This window comes from Callorhinus ursinus, unplaced genomic scaffold, assembly GCF_003265705.2.
Source record: "Callorhinus ursinus isolate GAN/ISIS: 27379988/994484 unplaced genomic scaffold, GSC_fseal_2.0 scaffold8, whole genome shotgun sequence".
NCBI lineage: Eukaryota > Metazoa > Chordata > Mammalia > Carnivora > Otariidae > Callorhinus > Callorhinus ursinus.
In genome coordinates, this window is record NW_027397070.1 from 2,697,220 (window position 1) to 2,720,290 (window position 23,071).

Here is a 23,071-nt window from a genome sequence, read left to right on the forward strand (position 1 = left end):
TGGGTGGCTCAGTTGGTTAAGCGACTGCCTTCGGCTCAGGTCATGATCCTGGAGTCCCTGGATCGAGTCCTGCATTGGGCTCCCCGCTTGGCAGGGAGTCTGCTCCTCCCTCTGACCCTCCCCCCTCTCATGTTCTCTCTCTTGTTCTCTCTCTCTCAAATAAATAAATAAAATCTTAAAAAAAAAGATTTTTATTTTTAAGTAATCTCTACACCCAGCGGGGGGCTCGAACCTACAACCCCGAGATTAAGGGTCACATGTTCCACTGACTGAGCCAGCCAGGCACCCTTCCCCCTGAGTTATTTAATCTAATTAAATTAATTAATTAATTAATTAATTTTTAAAGATTTTATTTATTTATTTGAGAGAGAGAGAGAGTGAGCACAAGTGGGTGGAGGTGCAGAGGGAGAGGGAGAAGCGGACTCTCTGCTGAGCAGGGAGCCCAAGGTGGGGCTTGATCTCTGGACCCTGGGATCATGACCTGAGCTGAAGGCAGCCGCTTAACCAGCTGAACCACCCAGGTGCCCCTCCTCCGTGAGTTATTTTATTTTATTTCATTTTATTTATATTTATTTTTTAAAGATTTTTTAAATTTATTCATTTGAGATACAGAGAGAGAGAGAGAGAGAGAGAGAGAGCATGAGCAGGGGGAGAGGCAGAGGGAGAAGCAGGTTCCCCGCTGAGCCAGGAGCCCGATGTGGGGCTCGATCCCAGGACCCTGGGATCATGACCTGCGCCAAAGACAGATGCTTAACCATCTGAGCCACCCAGGCGCCCCTCCGTGAGTTATTTTATTATTTATTTATTTATTTATTTTAAAAGATTTTTATTTATTTATTTGAGAGAGTGAGAATGAGAGATAGAGAGAGCACATGAGAGGGGGGAAGGTCGGAGGGAGAAGCAGACTCCCCGCTGAGCGGGGAGCCCGATGCGGGACTCGATCCCGGGACTCCAGGATCATGACCTGAGCCGAAGGCAGTCGCTTAACCGACTGAGCCACCCAGGCGCCCCACTCCGTGAGTTATTTTAAAGGTGAATAATATTTGAGGCAAAGATCCTGGTGCTAAGAATGCATATCAGATTTTTCCTGATGTTGTTTCTAGGCTACTTTAGTGACAACGTTTGAAAAAGTTATTTCTTTTGAAAACCACAAATTCACATTGGTATTTCCTATTTAATTCAAGCATTACTAATTTCCTTTTTTATTTGACTTGACTATACAAGCTTACATTTATCTTCTCAACAACATACCTGCCTGTAACTTGTAACCCCTGATCCAAATTGTAATGGCATCTTGTCTCTTCAGTGATCCTGCAGTTTCTCACTGACCATCATTCTCTAGTTGCTTCACTGATAGGTTCATCCATGCTGGGAGAATGGGACAGCTCGGTAAGACAGAGAGATTTTATAATACCAGCAGGAGAGTGGCTGAAGGGATGAATCATAGCATCCAAGATAACAGGAAGTTTAAGAAAGGAGGACAAGACAGCACGAATCAGGAGAAAGAAGAGAGGCTGAGGGATCATCTGGAACAGGTACAGTGATGGTAGCTGAGAGAGCTGGGAGGGGACCGGCAGGGTGTGGAGTGGTTGAAGTTCAGATCACAAAGGTGGAGCAGTTCTAGGAGGTGGCCTTGTCATTGACACATTCCATGCCTGGAGATCTACACTTGCTCACATGTGACTTTCTACCCCTCCCTCCAGCTGTCTAAGGAAACTCAGTATACCCACTCTTGGCTAGAGCGAACACATAACACCCCATGTCTTGGATGGGGAGGGGAAGGCCAGAGTCCATCTGGGACCTAGCACAGATGGATACCCAGGTTCACTGCCTGTTGGCCGTTCCCATGTAAATGAAATACGTATACCACGTTCAGGCTGGGCACATGCCCTGCCTGCCTCACCAGCCCCAGGCTCCGGGCTGCTCTGTGGTCCTCCCCGCACTCTGCTGGTGCCTAAGCCTCCTGCCCTAGCCCACACAGTGCTGGCTCAGCTTCTGATTGTGCTGGCCAAGATCCGTGATGCTGGCACACCTCACAGGAAGGAGCCTGCAGGGCACACTGAGGCTGGTCCATCTGGGCCCCAGTGGGGGCCTGTCAGGCTCACCTGGGCCACCTGTCCCCAAATAGCACTGAGTGGAGAGCTGGGGGTGGAGGAACAGGAAGAGCAGAGTCTGCAAAGTAGCACAGACCTCCCTACCTGCCAAACCCCACAGGCACAAACCCTGCAGTGAGAGGCAGGGGGTGGGAGGGGAGGTAAGAGGGGCCAGGTCCCCAGACACCACAGCTCTACTCTTCACTCTTCACCGTGGGTGTTAGGCACAGGGTCCCATGCAAGAAGGTAGAATACAGGCAGCCAGAGGGAGCCTCTCTCCTACCCCAGAGAAGCTGCTTCTGGGCAGGAGAGGGCAGAGGGCGGAGGTCAGAGGTCAGGGGTTAGATTCCAGTCCTTGAAAAGCTTGAACTTTTAGAGTGGGAAAATGAGGAAGCCAGAGAAGCTTGAATATTTCCAGCCACCCAGGAGGTTCCCCCGACGCAGGCGCAGGGACACCCGGTCTCCCGGGTCCAGGGGCAGTAACACAGAGCTGGTGGCTGCCTCTCGAGTCACATCAGGGTCGTTGGCAAAGGCTGAGATGACAGGCCATGTGTTCAGCATCAGGCTCACCTGGGGAGGTGAGCCCAGTTAGCACTTCTGCCCAGCCCTTGTCCCAAGACCACCCACTTTCTGGAGGGCTGCTTCTTTTCTCCAGCCCCCAAGGGACTCTGTAATCCTGGGAACTTGGGGCTCAGTGCACTCTTGGAGGGCTGAGAGGTGGCCAGTGTTGGCCTCCACCTCCTCCACCCTCTCTGCTAGGCTGGTCCCTTCCTCCCTTGGCCCTGCCAGCCCCCCACCCCACAGGTCAATGGAGGGTCTACCGAGGAGTCACAGCTGACTCCACTTATTCACCCTCCCTCCCCTCCCCTCCTGAGCCAGGACAGGGCCCCAGCACACAGGTCACCTGGACAGTTTGGCGGTTGTACACCTTCACCACATGGAACCGGAAGCTATAGACACCACGGACAGGGGCCACGAAGGAGCCTGAGGCCCGGTCAAAGCCACCACCCTCATTTACCAGGACCTGTGGGAAGCAGACTCTGCTGAGTGGGGCTCGGGGAAACTACTGGGTTGTGGGGAGGAAAAGAAGGGGTGGCAAGAAGACAAGAACAGGAGGAAGGCCCAGATTGAAAAGAAATGGTGAGAAAGGGCAAGGAGGGATGTGGGTAGGAGTGTAGGGAAGGGAGATGGGCAGTGGCGCTGAGGAGCACCTGGTCACGGTGGGGGACTCTTCCTTAAGAGCAAAGTGGGTTTGGGCAGTTGATTCCAGGTCCTTACAGGTCGTCTGGACAAGGGTAGGGGGATTACCTGGTCGAAGTAGATGGCCCCACCGGTGCCATTGCTGATCTCTCCTGCTGGCTCATGATGGTGGCTTCGGACTGCGGCAAATGCCACTCTTCCGGGGGGCGCCTCTCCCAAGGCTGCTCCCCCAGGGCCCCCTGCAGCAGCCCGGCCAGGCTCACAGACCACCAGGCACTCACCCTCCAAGAGGACAGGCTCTGCCCCCTCTTGGGCCCACCCGCACCCTAGAGCCAGAAGCATCAGGGCCGAGGGCAGCCTGGGGCTGGGTAGGAGACCTGGTAGCCAGTGTCGCTTGGCTCCCACCATGGCTGAGTGGCTCTGTGACCCACAAGTCCTCCTGTCTTCTGCCCCCTCTTGGTGTTCCTTTCAGTTTCCGCTTCTGGTGGACTCTCACTACCTCTCACCCTGCTCCTCAGCCCTCTCTCTGGGTCTCACCGTTCCCTGGTCTCAACATCTCTCTCTCTCCATACCTCTCTGTCCTGCCTCTCTCTCCCGCCGTCACTGCAGTTCCCTCCTCCTTGGCAGGGCATGAAGTGACAGCAGCAGTTGGGCTCGAGGAGGGAGAGGAGGGATGAAGCAGCCAGACAGGAGGGCTATGGCCAGAACCCAGGGCAACCCCTCTGGAGAGCACTGAAGGCTGCATATGGGATGACAGAGAACTTGGTGTGTTCGTAAGAGTGTATATGTGCCTGTGAGCACGTGTGAGTGCCCGTTATGTGTGTGTGTGTGTGAGTGCATGTGTGTGCAAGAGAGCCCTACAGTCCCTTCCTTCTTCTTGTTCCTCCCCTCTTCAAAATCCCTCGCTAGTCAACGGCCCTCAGTGGCCCCTTTCCGCTCTTGGAAGAAAGCGGGCGCCCTTGTCTTTTCCCTACAATTGTTTTGGTGGAAAGTGCTTGGGCCAACGGTGTCAGTATCTTGTGACCGTGGGTCAGTCTCTTTCTCTCCTTGGTCTTCCATATTTTCATCCGAAGGTAATGGATTAGTCCCTTTAAGGCCTTCTTCACCTCCAGCTCTCAACGAGTGGCTCTTCTCTCCCGAGAAACAGCTGCTCAGAATGAGCGAGAACCCAGCCTTACCCGGAGAGGAGAGACCCTCAGCCAGGCTTGGACGCCGAGCCCGGAGGAACTGCGGGCCAGTGGGCCGGCCGGGGAGGCGGGGCCGGGGAGGAGCCGGGCGGCAGGGGCGCGCTAGGGCCCGGAGCCCGCCCAGCGCGGGGTGGGGTCTGGCTGACTCCACCCCGGGCCAGGAAGTGACTCAAAAAACTGGTCGAGATGTGAAGACAGGTCCCAGTTGGGTGAGGACTTCGGGAAGGCCCGCCCAGGTTCGGCCCTCCCCCTGCCCCCGCCCTTCTCCTCTGGGCCTGGGGCGCGGGCGAAGCGGGGGCCGGCAGGCACCGAGAGGCGCCGGCGGGACTGAGGCCGAAGCGGGCGGCCGAGGCGGGTAGGCTCGCTCTCCCCCGCGCCCGGGCCGCAGGAGCCGAGCCGGAGGCCCCAGTGCAGAGCGCGGCCGGGGGGAGGGGCGGCGGCCGCAGGCGGCTGTGGGCGGTACCCGGCCTGGCCCCTGGGCCCCGGGTGGGGCCGTAGCGCGCCGGAGAGGAGCGGCGGACAGCGGAGGGAGGGGGAGAGGTGGGAGGGGCTAGAACCTTGGAAATGGCAGACCAGGGACTCCAGAGGACATCACAGTTCAAGCCCCGGTGAGGATTCGTCTTTAAGAGGCCGCTTTGGACCCGGGGACTGCAGAGACCTTGAGGAGAGAGACTGTTTTGTCATCTGTTCACTTCTGGCCTCCAGACCGAGCTGGAGCCCCCCACTCTTCCTGCTTAGGGCCCTGGTCAGCCTTTTCCAAAGGCCAGATGCCCATCCCCAACGGGCAGCCTTGTTTGCCCATGACTTCCTCTCGGAGAGAAGACCCGGTTCCGCATAATCTGACATTCCTTTCCTAGATGGACCCAGGGTGTTTACTAGATGGGTAACTAGGTGCGACCTGTTGATAGCTGGTGTCGGCTGGGAGACCAAAATTTGGGTTGAGGGGACGAGGAGGCTCTGAGCTGCCTTCTCTCCTTCCAGGGCTGGGTGGCCAAGCAGCCATGCCTACGTGGGGGGCTGGCTCACCGTCCCCTGACCGCTTTGCTGTGTCTGCGGAGGCTGAGGACAAGGTGCGGGAGCACCAACCGTACGTGGAGCGCATCTTCAGCGTGGGGATGAGTGTCCTCCCGAAGGACTGTCCTGAGAACCCTCACATCTGGCTGCAGCTGGAGGGCCCCAAGGAGAACGCCAGCAGAGCCAAGGTGAACACCCCTCTCTGCCCCTTCAGGGAACAGTGACTCCCTCCCCTACACGGAGGCAGAGGAGAGGAGGGTCTGCTGGGGAGGATCTCCACTCCTTGGTTGTCTTACTGGCAACCTCAGTGGCTCTGAACTTTGAGGGACTTTGCAAATCTGTATTTCTGTGGAGTTTTGGTTTCATTTCAGCCGTGATGAGCCAGGTTCTGCCAAGACTTAGCGACAGGTGATTCGCTCAAATCAGTTGTGACTGGGAGATGATCCAGTTGGGCAAGCAGGCCCCACCAAGGAATTCAGTGGGGGATGGGAAGGCAGGCCACATTGCTTCCTTCGGTCAGAGGTTCCAGTACAGCTCCACCACCTACCAGCCCTGTGACAGAGTCTCCCGTTTCCTTATTTATGAAATGTGAATAATAGCAGTGTCCTCCTCATTGGGCTTACCGTGAATGAGATAAAGCATGAGTTCAGCAAAAGTTAGCAATGACAGTCATTATGGTGGAAATATATAACACACATACACACGCATAAATATTTAGGGAGACAACCTTGTTAATTATAATCAGTTAATTATAAGAGTACCTTAAGTTGAATCAAGTTCTAAATGGAAATATTAGCCATAGACTATCAGCTTAAAAGGGAAGGAAATGGGTTCTTGATCCCTTTTTAATCCTGACCTTTGTCAGGATCTACGGGGCTCCATTGTTCTGCCCAGGCATCCTGGAGCTCAGGGTGGGATGCAGTGGGCTTGAGGAGGCTACTGGGCCACGTAGAATTCCAGCAGTCTCCTTTTTCGCTACCTGCCCATTCCTCCCCCAGGAGTTCCTGAAGGGTCTTTGCAGCCCAGAGCTGCAGGATGAAGTCCGCTATCCACCCAAACTGCATTGCATCTTCCTGGGAGCCCAGGGCTTCTTCCTTGATTGTCTGGTCTGGAGCACATCAGCCCACCTCGTCCCAGGGCCCCCCGGTTCGCTGATGGTCAGTGGCCTGACCGAGGCCTTCGTCATGGCTCAGAGCAGAGTGGAGGAGCTGGTGGAGCGGCTGAGCTGGGACTTTCGGCCGGGGCGAGCCCCTGGAGCCTCCCAGTGTGCTGGAGTGCTGAGAGACTTCTCGGCCCTGTTGCAGCCCTGTGGGGATGCCCACAGAGAGGCCCTGCTGCAGCTGCCCCTAGCTGTCCAGGAGGAACTGTTGAGCCTGGTGCAGGAGGCAGCCAGGGGGCAGGGGCCCCAGGCACTGCCCCCCTGCGGCGGGGGGAGCCCCGGCCCACTGGGTGCTCAGTACCAGGGCGTCAGAGCTCCCTCGAGTGAAGGCAGGGAGTCCCTGGACCCTGGACCTACGGGGTGGCGAGAGTCGAGGGGAGAGAGACAGGTTATGGAGAAGGAGGGAGGGAAGCAGGGTGGTCCCAGGGAGATGGATTTGGGGTGGAAGGAACTGTCTGGGGAAGAGGCTTGGGAGAAAGAAGGGGCCTTCAGACCACAGTCAGGAGGAGGAATGGCAGGGCAGGTAGGGCCCCTGACAGGAAAGGCCCTAGGCAGGGAGGGGGTGCTTCAGGACAGAGGAAGGTTGGTATGTGTCCAGGGCGAGCCTCCTGGTGCCCAGGGCCCCTGTCAGAGGGCGGCTCAGCCCCGGGGAGCCTCCCTCCTGCAGCGGCTACACAACGGGAAAGCCTCACCTCCAAGGGTGCCTAGCCCTCCACCTGCGCCCGAACCCCCGTGGCACTGTGGAGACCGAGGAGACAGGGGAGATAAACAGCAGGTCGCAGCGCGAGGTCGTGGGTCTCCGTGGAAACGAGGCTCGCGCGGGGGCAACTTGGTGACCGGCACGCAGCGTTTCCAGGAGGCCCTGCAGGACCCTTTTACCCTGTGCCTTGCCAATGTCCCCGGCCAGCCAGACCTCCGTCACATTGTCATCGACGGCAGCAATGTGGCCATGGTGTGAGTACCCGGTGGGCCTGCGGATCCGGGGTGGGCGTGGGAGGGATGATCCGAGCAGAGTTCCTGACCCTGAGCGGCCCCTCCTCTGGGGCCCCGGAGCACTGACCGCTGCCCACTGCAGGCACGGCCTCCAGCACTACTTCTCCAGCCGGGGCATCGCCATTGCTGTGCAGTACTTCTGGGACCGAGGCCACCGGGACATAACCGTCTTTGTGCCTCAGTGGCGCTTCAGTAAGGACGCCAAGGTCAGAGGTGAGTTGGGCCTGGTCTTTTGGAACCTGGGATGGGCCCCGCTTCAGCCTGAGGATAACCCCGTTGTGCGCCTGTGTTTCTCTAGAGGGCCACTTCCTGCAAAAGCTGTACTCCCTCAGCCTGCTCTCCCTCACTCCCTCCCGAGTCATGGATGGCAAGAGGATCTCCTCCTATGATGATAGGTACTTGCTTCTCTCCTGGCCCCCGTCTTGAGATTCCAGGAACACAGTGGGGGAACTGAGGGAGAGACAGAAGCTCCTGACCCCTTGTGCTGTCTCTAAGCCTGGGCAGTGGGAAGATGGCCAGTCATTCCTTTGTGGACCTGTACGAATGGGTCAGGAAACCTGCCCCGCAGGCGTGATGAGACAGATGGTGGACAATAGCGTGTGTCCATTCATTCATTTCTCGTTCCTCAAGCTGAGTGCTGCCTGGGATTTATGTAGTGCTTTCCTGTCTAGAAAATCCTAGTTTAATGGAAAGCTGGTGACATAAGTAACTGACAAGTACCTTCTGACAACCCACATTTCCAAACATGTAGAGAAATTCCCCAACGTTCTGGAATCGCCAGGGTAAATGTTCCAAATCACAAGTCAAATGAAGAGACACAAGCCATGGATTGTAAGAGTACACAAAACATGTTCTGACAGAAGGGTCACTGGACTTAGAATCGGAAGATCTGAATTTGAGCCCCAAGTTGTACTATTCATTGACTCTGCCCGTGGACCCTTCTCTTAGCGGGCTCACCTCTTTGTCTCAGGGTCCTCTTCGTTTGGTCACCCTCCTTGTGAATATCAAAAGGAGCTAAGGGATGTGCTTGCCTCACTCAAGGTGCTAGGCAAGTGTACAGTGATATTCCTTAACTGTTCACAGACCCAATCTAGTGTGGCAGTGGGTCTCGTCTCTGTCCTACAGAACCACAGTCATAGGGTAAGAGTGGTTAGCTCTCTTGACCGAGGCTATTACATGGCAAAGGAAAAGTGAGAACTTAAAACTGCCAAATTGTTTAAATGAAAAATGCAGGGCACATTCCCTCCCCAGAGTTTACACAGTGGGGAAATGGGCAGATTTTAAAGATTTTATTTATTTATTTCAGAGATAGGGAGAGCAGAGGTGGGAGGGGGTGGAGGGGAGGAGTGGAGGGAGAGGGAGAGAGACTCTCAAGCAGACTCCACACTGAGTGCAGAGTCCGATGCGGGGCTCCATCCCACGACCCTGAGATCATGACCTGAGCCGAAATCAAGAGTCGGACACTTAACTGAGCCACCCAGGCGCCCCAGAAATGGGCAGATTTTAAAACCCAATTACCCAGTTAAAAAATTTTTACTACTACAAGTTCTTTATCCTCTAGGATTTTCAGTTTTAAAGAAAAACTAGTTTCCAAACTATAGTGCTTACATATTTTGTCTTTTCAAACAACGTTTCCTCCCTAACAAGCAAATGGTATTCTACAAAAAGGCAGTTCACTTTCTCCCAATGCTCTTCTGTTTTATGTCTAGATTTCACAGATTATCCAAGATATGGAACCTTTCCACACCAGCACTGACACAGAATTGAAACTGAAGAGCGAGTCAGTTGTAATGAGTTTTAAAGGCACGTGTCTGTACAGTTACGTAGGTCCCAGTAGGCAGACAGCCCAGTGCGAATTTGGAATTTTGTCTGGTTACAGTGAATGACACAGTGGTGCGTGGCATAGGCCTACTGAATGAGTAGTGCTGAGCAACAGATGAAGTAACACGATAGTAAAATACCCTTAACCAGCAAATGCCTTTTGTATATCCTATGAGACCATGGATATACCTTCATTTGTTTCCCAGACAGAAACTCAGAACCAGACATGTTACACTGAATCTGGATTACTAGTGTCCTGGGTGCCACACTGTCTTTCCAATACTGGCTGCTCACTTAGCGCCTAGCAGTAGGCGCAGGGCCTGCAGAAGGAGGTGAGGACGCTGGGAATTAGGGCGGGCCTCATCATTGACTTCGCAGCCCACACAAACCCTACACCAAACACAGTGGCAACTTGGAGGAAAGGGAGCCCCCTTCTGGTAGGAGTTTTCTGGGAAGGGAGGGATTTGCCAGGTTTTTGTCCATTGAGGACTTGGGCTAGGCTGCATCTTTTAGTTTCTAAACTTGTTAGAAAAGACCCCCATCCACTGCCTCGTGAGTCCTATCCCAGTCTTGTGGAGTCAGAATTAACGAAAGTGGGGCCCAGACATCTCTTTTTTTAAAAGTTCCCTGGTGATTCTGTTCATCAGTGAGGTTAGGGAAGCACCTCCAGATGGAGGGAATAGTTTGAGAAACGTGGCAGTCAGCACAGGACATGTTTGGAGAACGGGGTGTTATCTGATCATTGATTTTGGCAGAGTTGAAAGTTCATTAGGAATACCAGGAGAGATAAGGCTGTAAGGGTGGCTTGAGCTGGGCTTAGAAGGCCCTAGCTGCCAGGCCTGGGCATGTGGACTTTACTCGGTAGATTAAAGGGCAAGCAGGGGAGAGATTTGTTGAGGGGAAGGCAGGAGAGACTGAAGGGTGGTAAATGGTTGGGGTCAGGGGACCCTCTTATCAGGAGGCTATGCAGTGTCTCAGCTGCAGTGTCCAGATAGCTAAGGGTAATGGTATGACTGGAAAAGAAGGGGCAGAGTGGAACGCTTTTCAAGAGAAGAACCCGATAGATTTGTGACTGACTGGTGGGGTAGGGTGGAAGAAGACAGGGCTGGAGCCAGATCTCACTGTCTCTCACTAATGAGGCACAAAGTGTTGGGTGGAGGATTGTGGTAGGTGGAGGGGATGCTATTGGGACACCATCCTGGATTCATCTTTGTTTCCTCTCCAACCCATGGCACCTAAATCTGGCAGGCACTTGGTGGCTGGGTCAAGGTGAGGTGGGGGGCCAGATCTCCATCTGCAGAAGTGGGTCATGGGAGTCGATAATACTCTTTAGGGTTGGGGCCTTGGAGAATCCCAGAACGGCTGCTGTGATTTTTGAGACAGGTTCATGGTGAAGCTGGCCGAAGAGACCGATGGGGTCATTGTCTCCAATGACCAGTTCCGGGACCTGGCGGAGGAGTCTGAGAAGTGGATGGCGATCATCAGGGATCGGTGAGAGCCCTCTCCTGAGAACAGGGCGTGTACTCAGACCTTTCTCTAAACCAGTTCTGCTCCGCCACCGGGTGAAGACTCTGGGAAGGGACTTGATGTGGTCTCGAAGGATGGTGGCCAGTAGTTTTCTGGTGGTGCTGGTCTCAGCTGTCTGGGAGGTTCGTCAGAGCCCCTCTGTGACCATACGTTCTCTTTCTGCACCCAGCCTGCTGCCTTTCACTTTTGTGGGAAACCTCTTCATGGTTCCTGATGACCCGTTAGGGCGAAATGGCCCCACACTGGATGAGTTCCTGAAGAAGCCAGTCAGGTAATGCCCCACATTCTCCCAGGCAGCCCCCAGCCTTGGCCCTCTGTCTGCAGGGGCCTTGTAGATCCCGAGACTTGGGGGCAGGGTGACCTCATCTGGGCCAGCTTAGTTCTGTACTGGTTCGGTTGCTGTGGGCCTGGCCTTTTAACTGCTTTTCGGGGCATCCTGATCTGGGCCCTCCTGGCTGGGAGGGGAGCTTCCCCTAATACATATTTTTGGTGGATTATTTGGAACATGGTTGCTTTTACTTACAGCCAGTTGTATTCCACACACCCTCTGCTGGACCATTATGGAAACGATCACTGTATTAGACTAGAACTAGATGGTAATAGTGACAGGCTTCACCTTCCTGGTTCTAAAGGGACTGGTCTTCTCCCCTTCGGAAGTGGCTTGATGCTGCCACTCAGTGGTCAGCTTGGGGAACGTCAGGACTGCGTCTTCACCGTGGCCCCAGCGTTACCTGGGAGGCCCATTGAGCTCTCGCTTCCCTCCAGGATGCTCATCAGCTCTTCGTGTACCCTCTGCTTCTTCCCAGGGCACAGGGGGCTTCTAAGGCTCAGCATCCTTCCAGGGCTGTCGCAGAACCCGGTCAGCAGCAGCAGCAGCAGGGGAGAGAAGAAAGGCAGCAGGAGGAAAAAGGCAGCAGTGGCATCCGGAAGACCCGGGAGACTGAGCGGCTGCGGCGCCAGCTGCTGGAGGTGTTCTGGGGCCAGGATCACAAGGTGGACTTCATCCTGCAGCGGGAGCCGTACTGCCGGGACATCAACCAGCTCTCTGAGGCCCTGCTGAGTCTCAACTTCTGAGCCTCCCCTGCCCGACTGCCTGCCTGCCACCCGGTCAGCTCCAGCCTGGCCCGGCTCGGCTCTTTCTGTGAGGGTCCTTGTGCTGCTCAGACCCTGACCTAGACTCACTCTGAGTTGGTGGGACTTGATCTCATCTTGAGTCAGGACCTCAGATAGCTCTCAAGAGGTTCTGCTCAGCCTTAAGTTCTCAACCTTGCCATAGCACAGGGTTTCTGTAGGGAGTGGGGGCCCGCTGGGAAGAGCAGGTCCTGGAAGTGGGGACTGCCGGCTCCTCCTTCAGACTGAGTTGGGGATGGAGGCTTGGGGCGAGGGGGCGGTTGGGGAACGAAGAGCAGGTGGCAAGGAAGCGAAGTCTTTCCTCCCCCTGGCTGTGGCTCTGGATGCCAGAGGGACAGGTTGCTTCCCAGACCTGGCTGGACTGCTGGGTGCATCGAAGGGAATGCTGGGCCCTGGGGAGGCCCTGAGGAGGTGTTACGGGGTCTGGGTCACAGTGGGGCAGCAGGGAGCTGGTGGAGAAGGCAGAGGGAGACTTGGCTTCCGGTCTCAGCTATGTCTGTCTGTGACCTTGATGGAGCTGCTTGGCCTTTACTTCTGCTTGTAAATCAGGGCTAAAAATGCCAGCTGGGAAGAGAAATGAGAACACAGAGGAAAGCTCCTCGGAGGAAAGGTACTTGCATCAAGTCTCAGGTGTGTCTGTCTGTGGCTGCACAGGCTGCCTAACCAAAACCTCACTTTGCCAGAGCTGAAGATCCTCTGTCCCCAGGGCCTAGGCCCTAGATTTTAATTAACACTGCATCCTCAGTATCATATGCCCTGTAATGGCTGCGTCCCTTTTGGGCAACCCCCCAAATCCACATTTACAAAACAGTTAATTAGGGGTGACTGTTTGCATTACCAAAATACTCTCAGGGTTCCTGTAAATGGCAGCTCTCCTGTTGTGTTCAAGTGTTTACAGATGAACGAATGTGTCAGAAAGTCCCCGGTTAGATGCACTTGCTGAAGTGTTGAGCGTTCACCAAACTGATGAAGCCATGCTCTGCAATGACAATGTTAATGTGATCTGACCCCAGCATTTTCTCTACAGAACACATATGTGGCATAAAGTGAGCCCCGCTTCTGCTGTGTGTGTGTGTGGGGGGGGGATGGGCGGGTTTTCAGAGGTTGTTATCGAGATGAACCAGTTATCTGGAAAATGAAAACTGAAGAATCCCAAGTCAGAAGGAGGGTACCTGACTGGCCACCAGATCAACCACTGTTACATAAGACCATTGCCTCTCCATCCTGATTCCTACATCCTGCCCTTTATCTTTTTTTTTTTTTTTTTTAAAGATTTTATTTATTTATTTGACAGAGACACAGCAAGAGAGGGAACACAAGCAGGGGGAGTGGGAGAGGGAGAAGCAGGCTTCCCACAGAGCGGGGAGCCCGATGCGGGGCTCGATCCCACTGGGATCATGGCCGGAGCCAAAGACAGCTGCTTAACTGACTAAGCCACCCAGGCGCCCCTCCTGTCCTTTATCTGCTTAAAGTCCTGTGCAGGGAACCTGACTACCTCCAGGTCGCACATTCATCCGTGGACAGCATTGGTCAGTAGACCTTCCTTTAGCACAGCCCCCAAATACGCTTTTCTGTTACTTCTACCCTTGAGATGGGTCATTCCCTCAGGAACAATACAGAGCCCATCAACTTCCTAAAGAGCCCAAGACCAGATAAAGAAGTAGCTTAGGTGCCCTTGGATTCTGTGCTGTCTGGGATCTGTGGCAGGTCCCTGGACATGGTCCTTTTCAGGCTGTCACTTCTCCCTGAGGCACAGCAAGTTGACTACTGCCACCTCAGTTCTTCGTTCCAGCAACCAGTGTGGGGAGCTGGATGATGCTGGAGAGTCTGTGGGTCCCCGGGTCTTCACCCCTCCTCCCCATTGCTGCTTTATACCACTAGCCTGTATTGACCTGAGCTGGGGGCAAGTGTGTTGGAAAGAAGCTAGTTAGGGGGTGATGGTGGCTCAAAGACAGCCCAGAGTCCTCTGGGAAGAAAGGAGATTGGTTAAGATGGCCCAAATTGGGGGATATGGGAACTGCTGGTTAAGTTGTGGCCAATAACCAGGGCAGGAGGCCAGGGGTATCATCTGCCCTTTTGTGCTGGGGACCCTGGTTGCCTGAAGTCCCAGTCAGATGAGAGGCAAGTCCTCAGCTTCTTACAGACAGGGATGTTGGCTTTGTCCTACTGCAGCTTGACTTAGGACAATGTGTGATTGCTTTATTCACCGCTGTTCAGTGATAGACTGAAGGCTGTTCTAGACTGGGGCCTTGTCTCTTCCTCTGATGCACCCGAATGGCACTGTGTGGACAAGTATGCAGGATGACCACAGAACCCACTGTTAATGGATCATCATTTCTCTCATTTTCTAGTCTCCACCTTTATTATAACCTCATGCCCCGGATTTGTTACCATTCTGGCAATGGAGGGACCAAGAAGGGAGATGTTGCCCATTATAACGTTCAGAGCCCCACGTAGGGGAAAGAGTCATCCGGCATTTTCTCGGACATAAACTCCAGGAGAATCTAGGCCAAAGAAGCAAACCAAAGCCTGTGAGATAATTTATCTTTATTGCCTCAATAGCAGAGCATTCTACACAACATATAAAGGATACCTGGGACAGTAACGGAACACGGAGGGAAACCAAACTTGGAAATTCTTTTACAAGGAGTTGAAGAGGTTAAGGACCCAGCTTGATGAGACTGCAACCGTGACACTGTGGACAGTCTCTCAGTTAAATAAGGTGGAGCAACAGAACAATGAGAAGGAGGGCAGGGAGGGGAATCCCTAAGAACCAGATGGTTTCAGGTCTCAGAGGAGTACCTGAGCGTATTCAGTCTCTAACCAGGAAGCCTCTGTAGAGGGGCAGGCCTCAGGCCCTGCCAGGAGCCTCCCCACTTAGGCTACGACTTCCTTCAACGCAGCCCCTAACTCTGGGAAGGAATACTGGTAGCCCGTGGCCAGTGTCCGCCGTGGGACCACCTTCTGGCCCTCCAGCAGCATTATGGCACGCTCTCGTCCAAAGACCGCCTGCACCACCACGCTGGGGAGAGGAATGAAGGCTGGGCGGCTCAGGGCAGCACCGAAGGCCTTGGCAAACTCAGCATTTGTAGTGGTGGGGGCTGGAGCCACTCCATTCAGGACCCCCTGCACGTGGCTTGCTTCGACGGCATGGGTCAGGATTCCTGCCAGGTCCCTGATATGAATCCAGGGGAAGAACTGGTGGCCCGGGCCAATGGGGCCCCCCAGGCCCAGGCGGAAGGGCAGCAGCATGTGACCGATGGCACCGCCCCCACGGCCCAGCACAACCCCTAGAACAGGCAAGAGGGACAGCATGTGAGGCTCCTCAACCTCCAGGCTGTTCCACTGTTTCTCCCGGTCTCCCCGTCTCCATGCCAACTTAGCTTTCTCTGGGGCTTCGCGTCCTCCCACCTGCAGGCTGGCCAGAAACGGCAGCCTCCTCTCACTCTGGACGCTCAGCTCCCCTGACTCCCCCAGGCCCCCAGCCCAGGGTGGACATTCCAACCCTGTCTGATACCCAAGCCTGGTTCTCACCTGAGCGCACCACCACCTGGCGTGTAGACTCTCCAGGAAGCCTGGCTGCAGCTTCCCATTTGGTTACCAGGTTGGAGAAAAAGTCAAAATCCCCTCCTGGGCTGTCCTCATCATACTCCACAGTCAGGCTGGGCTGGTAGTAAGCTGCCGGTGGAACAGCACTGGTTTGCCCCAGTATCCTCGGTCCTGCCCGGCCCTTGTTCCTCTTGGTCTCACCCTTCTCGGCCCCTGGGATCTTCCCATGGGAAGACAGAGCCATAGATACTTTCTCTTTGAGCTGCTCCATGGGTTGACCCGTTGCTGCCCTGGGGTAACTTATCTTTAATTGCAGGGCTAAGTTGAGGGGCTGCTAGTGTGTAGTGGTTAAGAGCAAAGACTTGGGGGCCAGGCTGCCCGAGATCCACTCTGAGCTCCACCATTTATTAAGCCTGTGACTTCAGGCAAATTATATAAGCTCTCTGTTGGCACCTTTAAAATGGGAGTCATAATAGTACCTACCTTCTAGGGGTCCTGTGAGGATTAAATGCTGTAATACATGTAAAACACTTGGAGTAGCAGGTGACATATGTTCTATAGTTGTAATTATCCCGTCCCAATGGTGAAATATAAGAATCAGGAATTCCGTTCCTAAAGAACTGTGCCATGACAGGCAAGGGACTTGGGAGTAGGTGGGACTTTTCCCGGCATCAGGAGCAGTGCCACTATCCCCTCTTCCTCTAGGGATCCCCATTTCTCAGTGAAAGTACACAACGGTCAGAAGAAGTATGCATGGATGGAGGGCCTAGGAAGTTCTGTATTTGGAAAAGACCAGCGCTCTGGGGCAAGTAGAGCTAGAAGGGCCTGAGCTAGCCCCTCACTGTGACCTCTCTTCCTCTGGCTAATATAAAGGGTGGTGATTTGGGACATACCTACACCAGTGACTAAGACCCAGGCCTGGGGGGGTTGTGGGGCCTTGTTGATGGCTCTAGCCAGTATCTGGGTGGTCTCCAAGCGGCTGCTGAGAACCTCTTTTTGGAAGGTTTCATTCCACCTGCAGGAGAAACAAAAAGGAAATGAGCCATGAACATATCCCTTTCTCTTTCCGTGGGGCTCTGTGTTTTCTCTGACAGGGGCTCGCTTTCCGTGGGGCTCATCCAGACCCATTTCCAGGTAAACCCTGCATTGTGGTTTAGAGAAATGGTCCATCTTTCCTGGGGAAAGAAAATGCATATATTTTGGGCATCCTGAGTTATAAGTGAGGACGAAAGTCAACGGCTGAGAGGGCAGAAGGGCAGGTAGGTGTGCCGGGAAGAGTGGGGCGGGATGAGTAGTTTGGGATTGGAGTTTAGTTCTCAATCTGACATCTCCATTCTCCACAGCTCATCAGGGTCACACCGTCCTCCCTCTGCTCTGAAGGCTATCAGCTTCAGGGCCGTGGCTGACCTTCGGAGAGGGTTGAGGATGTTCTCTCCCGCCAGGTTGACAACGGCATCGCAGCGGGGCAGCCCCGACGTAGCAAGTTCATCCTGTCAGAGAAAACACAGTGCTGGGGGGGGGGGTTGTGGGGGCTCGCCCTGCGCCGCCAAACCGGACCGTCCCCCAGAGCTTCCAGAGGATGGACATACCCACGTGATCCGATCGGGCCCCGGCTTTCGGGAGACCAACGTCACTTCATGGCCCCTGGCTTTCAGCAACTGGGTTAGGGCTGTCCCAATGAAGCCAGTCCCGCCACCTGGCCAGAAAATACGAGGTATTTATCCTCTCGGGGTCGCCTTCCGTCCCCGCTTGTGGCCCCGTCCTCTGCTGCCATCCCAGCTGACTTCAGACTTTTCCCCTCCTTCTCGCCCCCTCCCCGCGATGCAGAGGTGACACAGGTCACAGGGACTGGGGAGATTCGGCTTCCTGGGGTAGGAGGCCAAAGCCGCTGCACGATTACCTGTGCACGTTTTAGTGCCCTCCCTCAGAGACTGCCTCCCACCTCTCAAGCTTTGTTTCAACCGTTCCATAAGCCCGCCCCCGACTCCCCCTTTCTGCCCTCCCTCACCCACAAGCACCCGCATAGCGACCAGGACCTAACGCGCTTGCGCAAGATTTGGTGGCGGTAGTGGGGATGCCCAATCTTGGAAACGACTACGCCCTCTGTGCGCATGCGTCTTTCGGGAAGCGCGCTCCAATGGGGGGGCGGGCAGGATTGAGACTGGGCGTGGCCCTGCCTGGCGACCCGGAAGAATTCATAGAGAAGGCAGTATATTTCATTGCAAGGAGTGGCGGGGACGGGCGGGGGGCGGTGGACACACACCGAGTGGGCGGGGAAAGAAGGGAAGAAGGCCGAGGAGGCAAGGCTTTCATGCAGAAACAAACCAGAGCAAAACTCCAACCCCCCAAAACCCCTTGACCGAAAGCCTGTAGGTACTCAAACCGCCGAAATTTGGACGTCCATTCAGCCTGGTGGATCAGTAGTAATGCAAGAGAATTCGTCTACCCGTACTATGGATTTCTTTCGACCCGGCCTCTTAGCTTTTCTTTTCCCTCTTCCGGTTCCTTCCTGTCTTCTTTAGAACATTATAAAGTTACCCTCCTCTTAAAATAACACATCTCCAGCCCTTTTCTTCGAATGCGAAGGCCCTCTCTCTGTCGTCGCCTGCATAGCCAAACTTCTCAAAGGAGTGGTGTCCATTTTCTATTCCCTAATTCACTCCCGTCTTTTTTCTTCTTTTTTAAAAATATGGAATGCTTTGCGAATTTGCGTGTCATCTTTGCGTAGGGGACATGCTAATCTCTGTATCGTTCCAATTTTAGTGTATGTGCTTGGCAAAGCGAGCACCGCTCCTGCCTTATCATTCATTGACTCTAGCCAAGATCACCAATTTCCCGTGTCACCAAAACGAATGCCCAGTCATTTTTCTTGACTTTTGTTTCACTGGACACTTGCTGGACACTTCCTCCCTTTGGAAATGCTCATCTCTTGGCCTCAGTGAAAGCCGCAGCTCTCTTCTGGGTCTTTCTCCTGTCTTTTTTCAGTTTCTGTTGCTTCCTTCGCCTCCTCTGAGGTCTTAAAATGTTGGTATTTCTCGAAGCTGGGTCCTAAGACCTTCCTCTCTTCCCTCTGCATTTTCTTCCAAGTATCTATGTTGGTGAATTTGAGTCTGGACACCTGGTTCCTGGACCTGCTTTGAAAGCATAAGCAAAACTATAGTTGTGTTAGTTGCATTATTAACTTAGGTCTACCTTCTGTTTTGTTCCCTACTTACGTTTTAGCACCTCGTATCAATCGTGAACTTTGCCTTTTCCACCCCTACTCCCTGTTTACCCACTGACTGTGGAAAACTAATGAGTGCTGGACAAAAACATTTGTCTTGAAATTATCTGATGTACCAGGTCCTGATTGACCCTTCATTCTCTGGAATAAATGCATACCTCCCGATTGCCCCCTTTCAGGGTTTCAAGAAACCTCTCACCTTCCTCTCACATACTCACCTCCTTCCCCAAACAGATGTAAGGCTTTCGTTTCGTAAGCTGTCCCTAGGTTCAACAGGACAAGGCAGCTTTGGAAGTGGCTGCTCTGCTGATAATAGAACTTTCTTTGCTTCAAAACTGGTGTCCCAGACATTGGCTTCAGGTGCACAGACAAGTTTGAGTTTCGGTAACAATTTAGTTACCAGTTTTTCAGAGACTTCCTAGTATCCTATGCAACCTGAATCTCTCCTCTGGCCTCCTAACCCCTATTAAAACTTTCTACTAGACATCTCTTTTTGGATGTCTGAAACCCTGTTGATTTTACTTACTAAATATCTCCCAGCTCCATCTGTTTCTGTTTGTCTCTGCTACCACCACTCTTCTTTAAGTTATTATCCTCTTTTGTGTAAATTTCTGCAGTAGTCTCCTAGTAGGTCTCCCTGCTTCTGTGTGTTTCTCTTCTCCAAACTGTTCCACACATTGCAAACTGAATGATTTAAAAACTTGTGGGAAGAACACTATGGTGGCATATATCTCCTAAAAAAAAAAAAAAACACCCTCCCATTGCAAATTTCCTGGATATGCTGGGTAAAGTTTACACATCTCCATTTAAATGCATTGTGAAGGGAACTAGAAAATAAAGGAAACCCTCAGAGACCAAAAACAAAGGTTTTTGAGGTTACCTTGTGGTTGGTTTAAGTCTCAGTAACCCAGAGGCTTGGATGACAGCAGATGATTCCTGGGACCCCTGCATAAAGCTCTTGGTGGGCTATGTCCTGAGGAAGGGGGAGGAGGGGCAGGCTCAGTTCCAGGACCCTGGGATCATGACCTGAGCTGAAGGCAGACCCTTAACCACCAGAGCCAGCCAGCTGCCCTGATTCGAAGTCTTCTATTTGGAATCTCAGAAGAGAGGAGACAGAGGAGGGGACACAGAAAATATTTATAGAGATAATAGCTGATTACTTTTCCAAATTAATGAAAGATATGACTACTCAGATTCAATAAGCAAAATGAATCTCAAGTAGAATAAATAAAAAGAAATCCATACATAGTCACACCATATTTAAAGTATAAAAACAAATACAAAGAAGAGGTATTAAAAGAGGGCAGAAGTAAAAGACAGATTATCTATAAAGAAATAATAGTTAAATGGACAACAGACACCTTCACTACAACAATATAAGCCAGTGGAGTAATACAATAAAACCTTCAAACGTGAAGAGAAAATAATTTTGCCATTCTAGAACTGTTTACAAACTGGCATTCAAGAGGGAAGGTAAACCAAGGGTAGATTTAGACAAGACAAAAAAGAGAGCATTTACTATCATCAGACTTACAAATTTTGTCAGGAAAAAAGAGACTGATTTCAAAAGGAAGGTGTGAGATGCAAGAGAATAATGGTCCAAAAGTTGGTAAACAAATGGGTAAATATAAACAAATATTGGCCAAATAAAGCACCACAATACTATTTGATTTGTGGGTAAAAATTGAAGCAGAACTAAAATCTGAGTCAGCAATAATGCAGCTGGAGCTGAGTTGCTGGGGAAGGATAACAATGCTGAATAATATTAAACTTTGTGACATAAACATTTGAAAAATGTACTATTACATATCAGAAATAAAAGGTGCACTTCCAAGTCAGTAGAAACAATAATCGAATCAATTCAAAAAAAGTTATCAAGAAATAATAAAAAAAGAAAGTTTAGACAAAACTGGAAAGCTCAAAATAAGATAAGAGGAATAATCAGTATCCATAGTACATTTAAACAGACTAAGAAATTGAATTAACTAGATGCACTGGAATTACAAATTTCACCATGGGTGAATCTCACAACTATAATGTTAAGACGAAAAAGAACTTGAAGGAAAGTAATTGCAATATGGTACTATTTATTTTAAGATTAAATATAGGCAAAATAATGCACTTTTTATTGAGGAGACAGATTTGCAGTTAAAGAAAAAAGAAATGAATGGGGGTGAAAAAAAAAAAAAAAAAAAAAAACCCAAAAACCTCAGGATAGCATTTACCTGTGGGGGTGAGCAGAAAAGCAGTCCAGGAGGAGTACTGGGGAGACTGACTTCTTATTTCTTAGGTGAGGTAGTGGGTACGTGGGCATTTGTTTTGTTTTTCTTTGTCTGAAATAAATAAGAATATGTAGTGGTTTGAAAATTTATAGTCCATCTCAGATGTGCGGAAACAGAACCTTTTTTTAATTTTAATTTTTAAAAAAGATTTTGTTTATTTATTTGAGGTGGGGGAGAAAGAGAGAGAGAGCACGAGTGAGCATGAGCATAGCAGGGGGAGGAGCAGAGGGAGAGGGAGAAGTAGACTCCCTGCTGAGTGCAGAGCCTGCCACTGACTTGGGGCTGATGCAGGCTCGATCCCAGGACCCTGAGATCATGATCTGAGCTGGAGTCAGACACTTAACCAACTGCGCCACCCAGACGCCCTAGAACTTTATTACTTATAGTTGAACACAACTTGCTCATGAACGCGTCTCTTTGGCAGTGGAATAAACTTAAACTCAACCAACCAAAGTAACTTTCTCATTTCTAGTTTAAAAGTTCTCAGTTCACTCAGTTTTCTGTGAGTAAATTCTCAGTCTTTCAGAGTACCTCATCTGTCTTCTCCCTTCCCTCTCCCCGCTGGACACCTGGGCGTAGGAGATCTTTGGTCCAGGCACTGCCATCCTGTGCGGAAGAATCTCTTCTCATTCCGCCTTTGCATGTTGCGTTTCCCAATAGGCTGAGACACGGCTGGTTAGGCCAGGCCTCTGGGCATGGTGTTTGGATACGAACTCCCAAGCTTCTGGGTGTCATATCTTCTACCTATGATACCCATGGTCTGGAGTGTCTCCTAGGAGAGTGAGGAACTCTCAGCTTGTCTTCTGGCCAACAGCATGGAATGTACAGGGCTTGGTGTAAGTCTCCCCTTAGGCTCATCTCTTGGTTATTTGCCATAATCATTACTGCCCAAGCATCTCGCTGCAGTCTAGCACGATTAGTTATATACTGCTGTTAACAAATTATCTCAAAACTTAGTGGTTTGAGGGGTGCCTGGCTGGCTCGGTTGGTAGAGTGTGCGACTCTTGATCTCTTGGGCTTGTAAGTTTGAGTCCATGTTGGGTGGAGATATGACTTAAAAAAATAAAATTAAAAAAAATAATTAGTGGTTTGAAACAACAACAATAATATTTATTATCTCATACAGTTTCTGTGGGTTAAGAATCTGGCAGCTGCTTAGCTAGGTGGTTCTGGCTCAGGGTCTCTCAAGAGGTTATGGCCAAGATAAGGGTCAGGGCTGCAATCATCTGAAGACATGGAGGATCCTTTCCCAAGGTGGCTTACTCACTTGGCCCTTGGCAGGAGGCTTTCATTTCTTGCTGGCTCTTGATAGAAAACCTCAATTTCTTGCCACGCAGATGTCTCCATAGGGCTGTTAGAGTGTCCTTACGACATGGCAGCTGGCTTCCCTGGAGCTAGTGATCTAAGGGAGTAAGATTGAAGCCTCAATGCCCTTAATGACCCACCTAGACTTGGAGGTTCCGTACAGTTGCTTTGACCATGATCTATTTGTTAGAAGTGAGTCACCAAGTCCAGGTGGAGGGGAATTTGGCTCCAACTTTTGAAAGGAGGGGTGTCGAAGAATTTGTGGACCTATTTTAGAAGCACCACAAGCTCTGTGCTATAATTAGGACTTCTCTGAGAGGCTCGTAGTCTGTCAGCTATGCTTGGGGATTGGGGCACAATCCTGCTGATTTCAGATGTATCCTCTACCTCTCTGGGTCCGGGATCTCTCTCTGCCCCTCTAGCTGAGTTTCTTCTCAGAGAAGCCATGCGACATTTATAATCTAGTTTTGACCTTGCCAAATCTCTCTGAGCTCCTTCCCCACACCCAGGAAAACCTGTGTGATGGGCAACTGTTCTGACGTCATATCCTGTTTCCTTTCTATTCTTCGATTTATAGAACAAATTCT

At 51.9% G+C, this 23,071-nt stretch overlaps 3 protein-coding genes and 1 non-coding gene across 9 annotated transcripts; 1 reads left to right on the plus strand and 3 right to left on the minus strand.

Moving 5' to 3' along the window:
• Window positions 1-144: 144 nt before the first annotated feature.
• Window positions 145-4,544, minus strand: CBLN3 (cerebellin 3 precursor). Its single transcript, XM_025870238.2, has 3 exons — window positions 3,402-4,544; window positions 2,998-3,117; window positions 145-2,663 (listed from the first exon to the last, which is right to left on the minus strand). The coding sequence occupies exons 1-3, from the start codon at window positions 3,699-3,701 to the stop codon at window positions 2,466-2,468; spliced, it is 618 nt and encodes a 205-aa protein (XP_025726023.1). The 5' UTR covers window positions 3,702-4,544; the 3' UTR covers window positions 145-2,465.
• A 54-nt stretch (window positions 4,545-4,598) lies between these two features.
• Window positions 4,599-13,175, plus strand: KHNYN (KH and NYN domain containing). 4 transcript variants are annotated; one of them, XM_025870235.2, is made up of 8 exons: window positions 4,599-4,716; window positions 5,462-5,682; window positions 6,493-7,607; window positions 7,729-7,859; window positions 7,945-8,041; window positions 10,851-10,958; window positions 11,164-11,265; window positions 11,801-13,175. In XM_025870235.2, exons 2-8 carry the CDS (start codon window positions 5,482-5,484, stop codon window positions 12,066-12,068), a joined length of 2,022 nt encoding a protein of 673 aa, XP_025726020.2. In that variant the 5' UTR covers window positions 4,599-4,716; window positions 5,462-5,481; the 3' UTR covers window positions 12,069-13,175. The 4 variants fall into 4 exon arrangements, with proteins under 4 accessions (XP_025726020.2, XP_025726022.2, XP_025726021.2 ...); XM_025870237.2 differs by having other exon boundaries at window positions 4,706-4,835; XM_025870236.2 differs by lacking the exon at window positions 4,599-4,716 and adding an exon at window positions 4,842-5,088.
• A 1,480-nt stretch (window positions 13,176-14,655) lies between these two features.
• Window positions 14,656-17,769, minus strand: SDR39U1 (short chain dehydrogenase/reductase family 39U member 1). 3 transcript variants are annotated; one of them, XM_073895002.1, is made up of 7 exons: window positions 17,683-17,769; window positions 17,264-17,370; window positions 17,082-17,164; window positions 16,665-16,689; window positions 15,876-16,008; window positions 15,660-15,803; window positions 14,656-15,415 (listed from the first exon to the last, which is right to left on the minus strand). In XM_073895002.1, the coding sequence occupies exons 1-7, from the start codon at window positions 17,696-17,698 to the stop codon at window positions 15,003-15,005; spliced, it is 921 nt and encodes a 306-aa protein (XP_073751103.1). In that variant the 5' UTR covers window positions 17,699-17,769; the 3' UTR covers window positions 14,656-15,002. The 3 variants fall into 3 exon arrangements, with proteins under 3 accessions (XP_073751103.1, XP_025726018.1, XP_025726017.1); XM_025870233.2 differs by lacking the exon at window positions 15,876-16,008 and having other exon boundaries at window positions 16,568-16,689; XM_025870232.2 differs by lacking the exons at window positions 15,876-16,008; window positions 17,683-17,769 and adding an exon at window positions 17,575-17,672 and having other exon boundaries at window positions 16,568-16,689.
• Window positions 17,770-18,357: 588 nt separating this feature from the next.
• Window positions 18,358-18,462, minus strand: LOC112822918 (U6 spliceosomal RNA). Its single transcript, XR_003207886.1, has one exon. It is a non-coding gene; the product is annotated as a U6 spliceosomal RNA (small nuclear RNA).
• Between the last annotated feature and the right edge of the window lie 4,609 nt (window positions 18,463-23,071).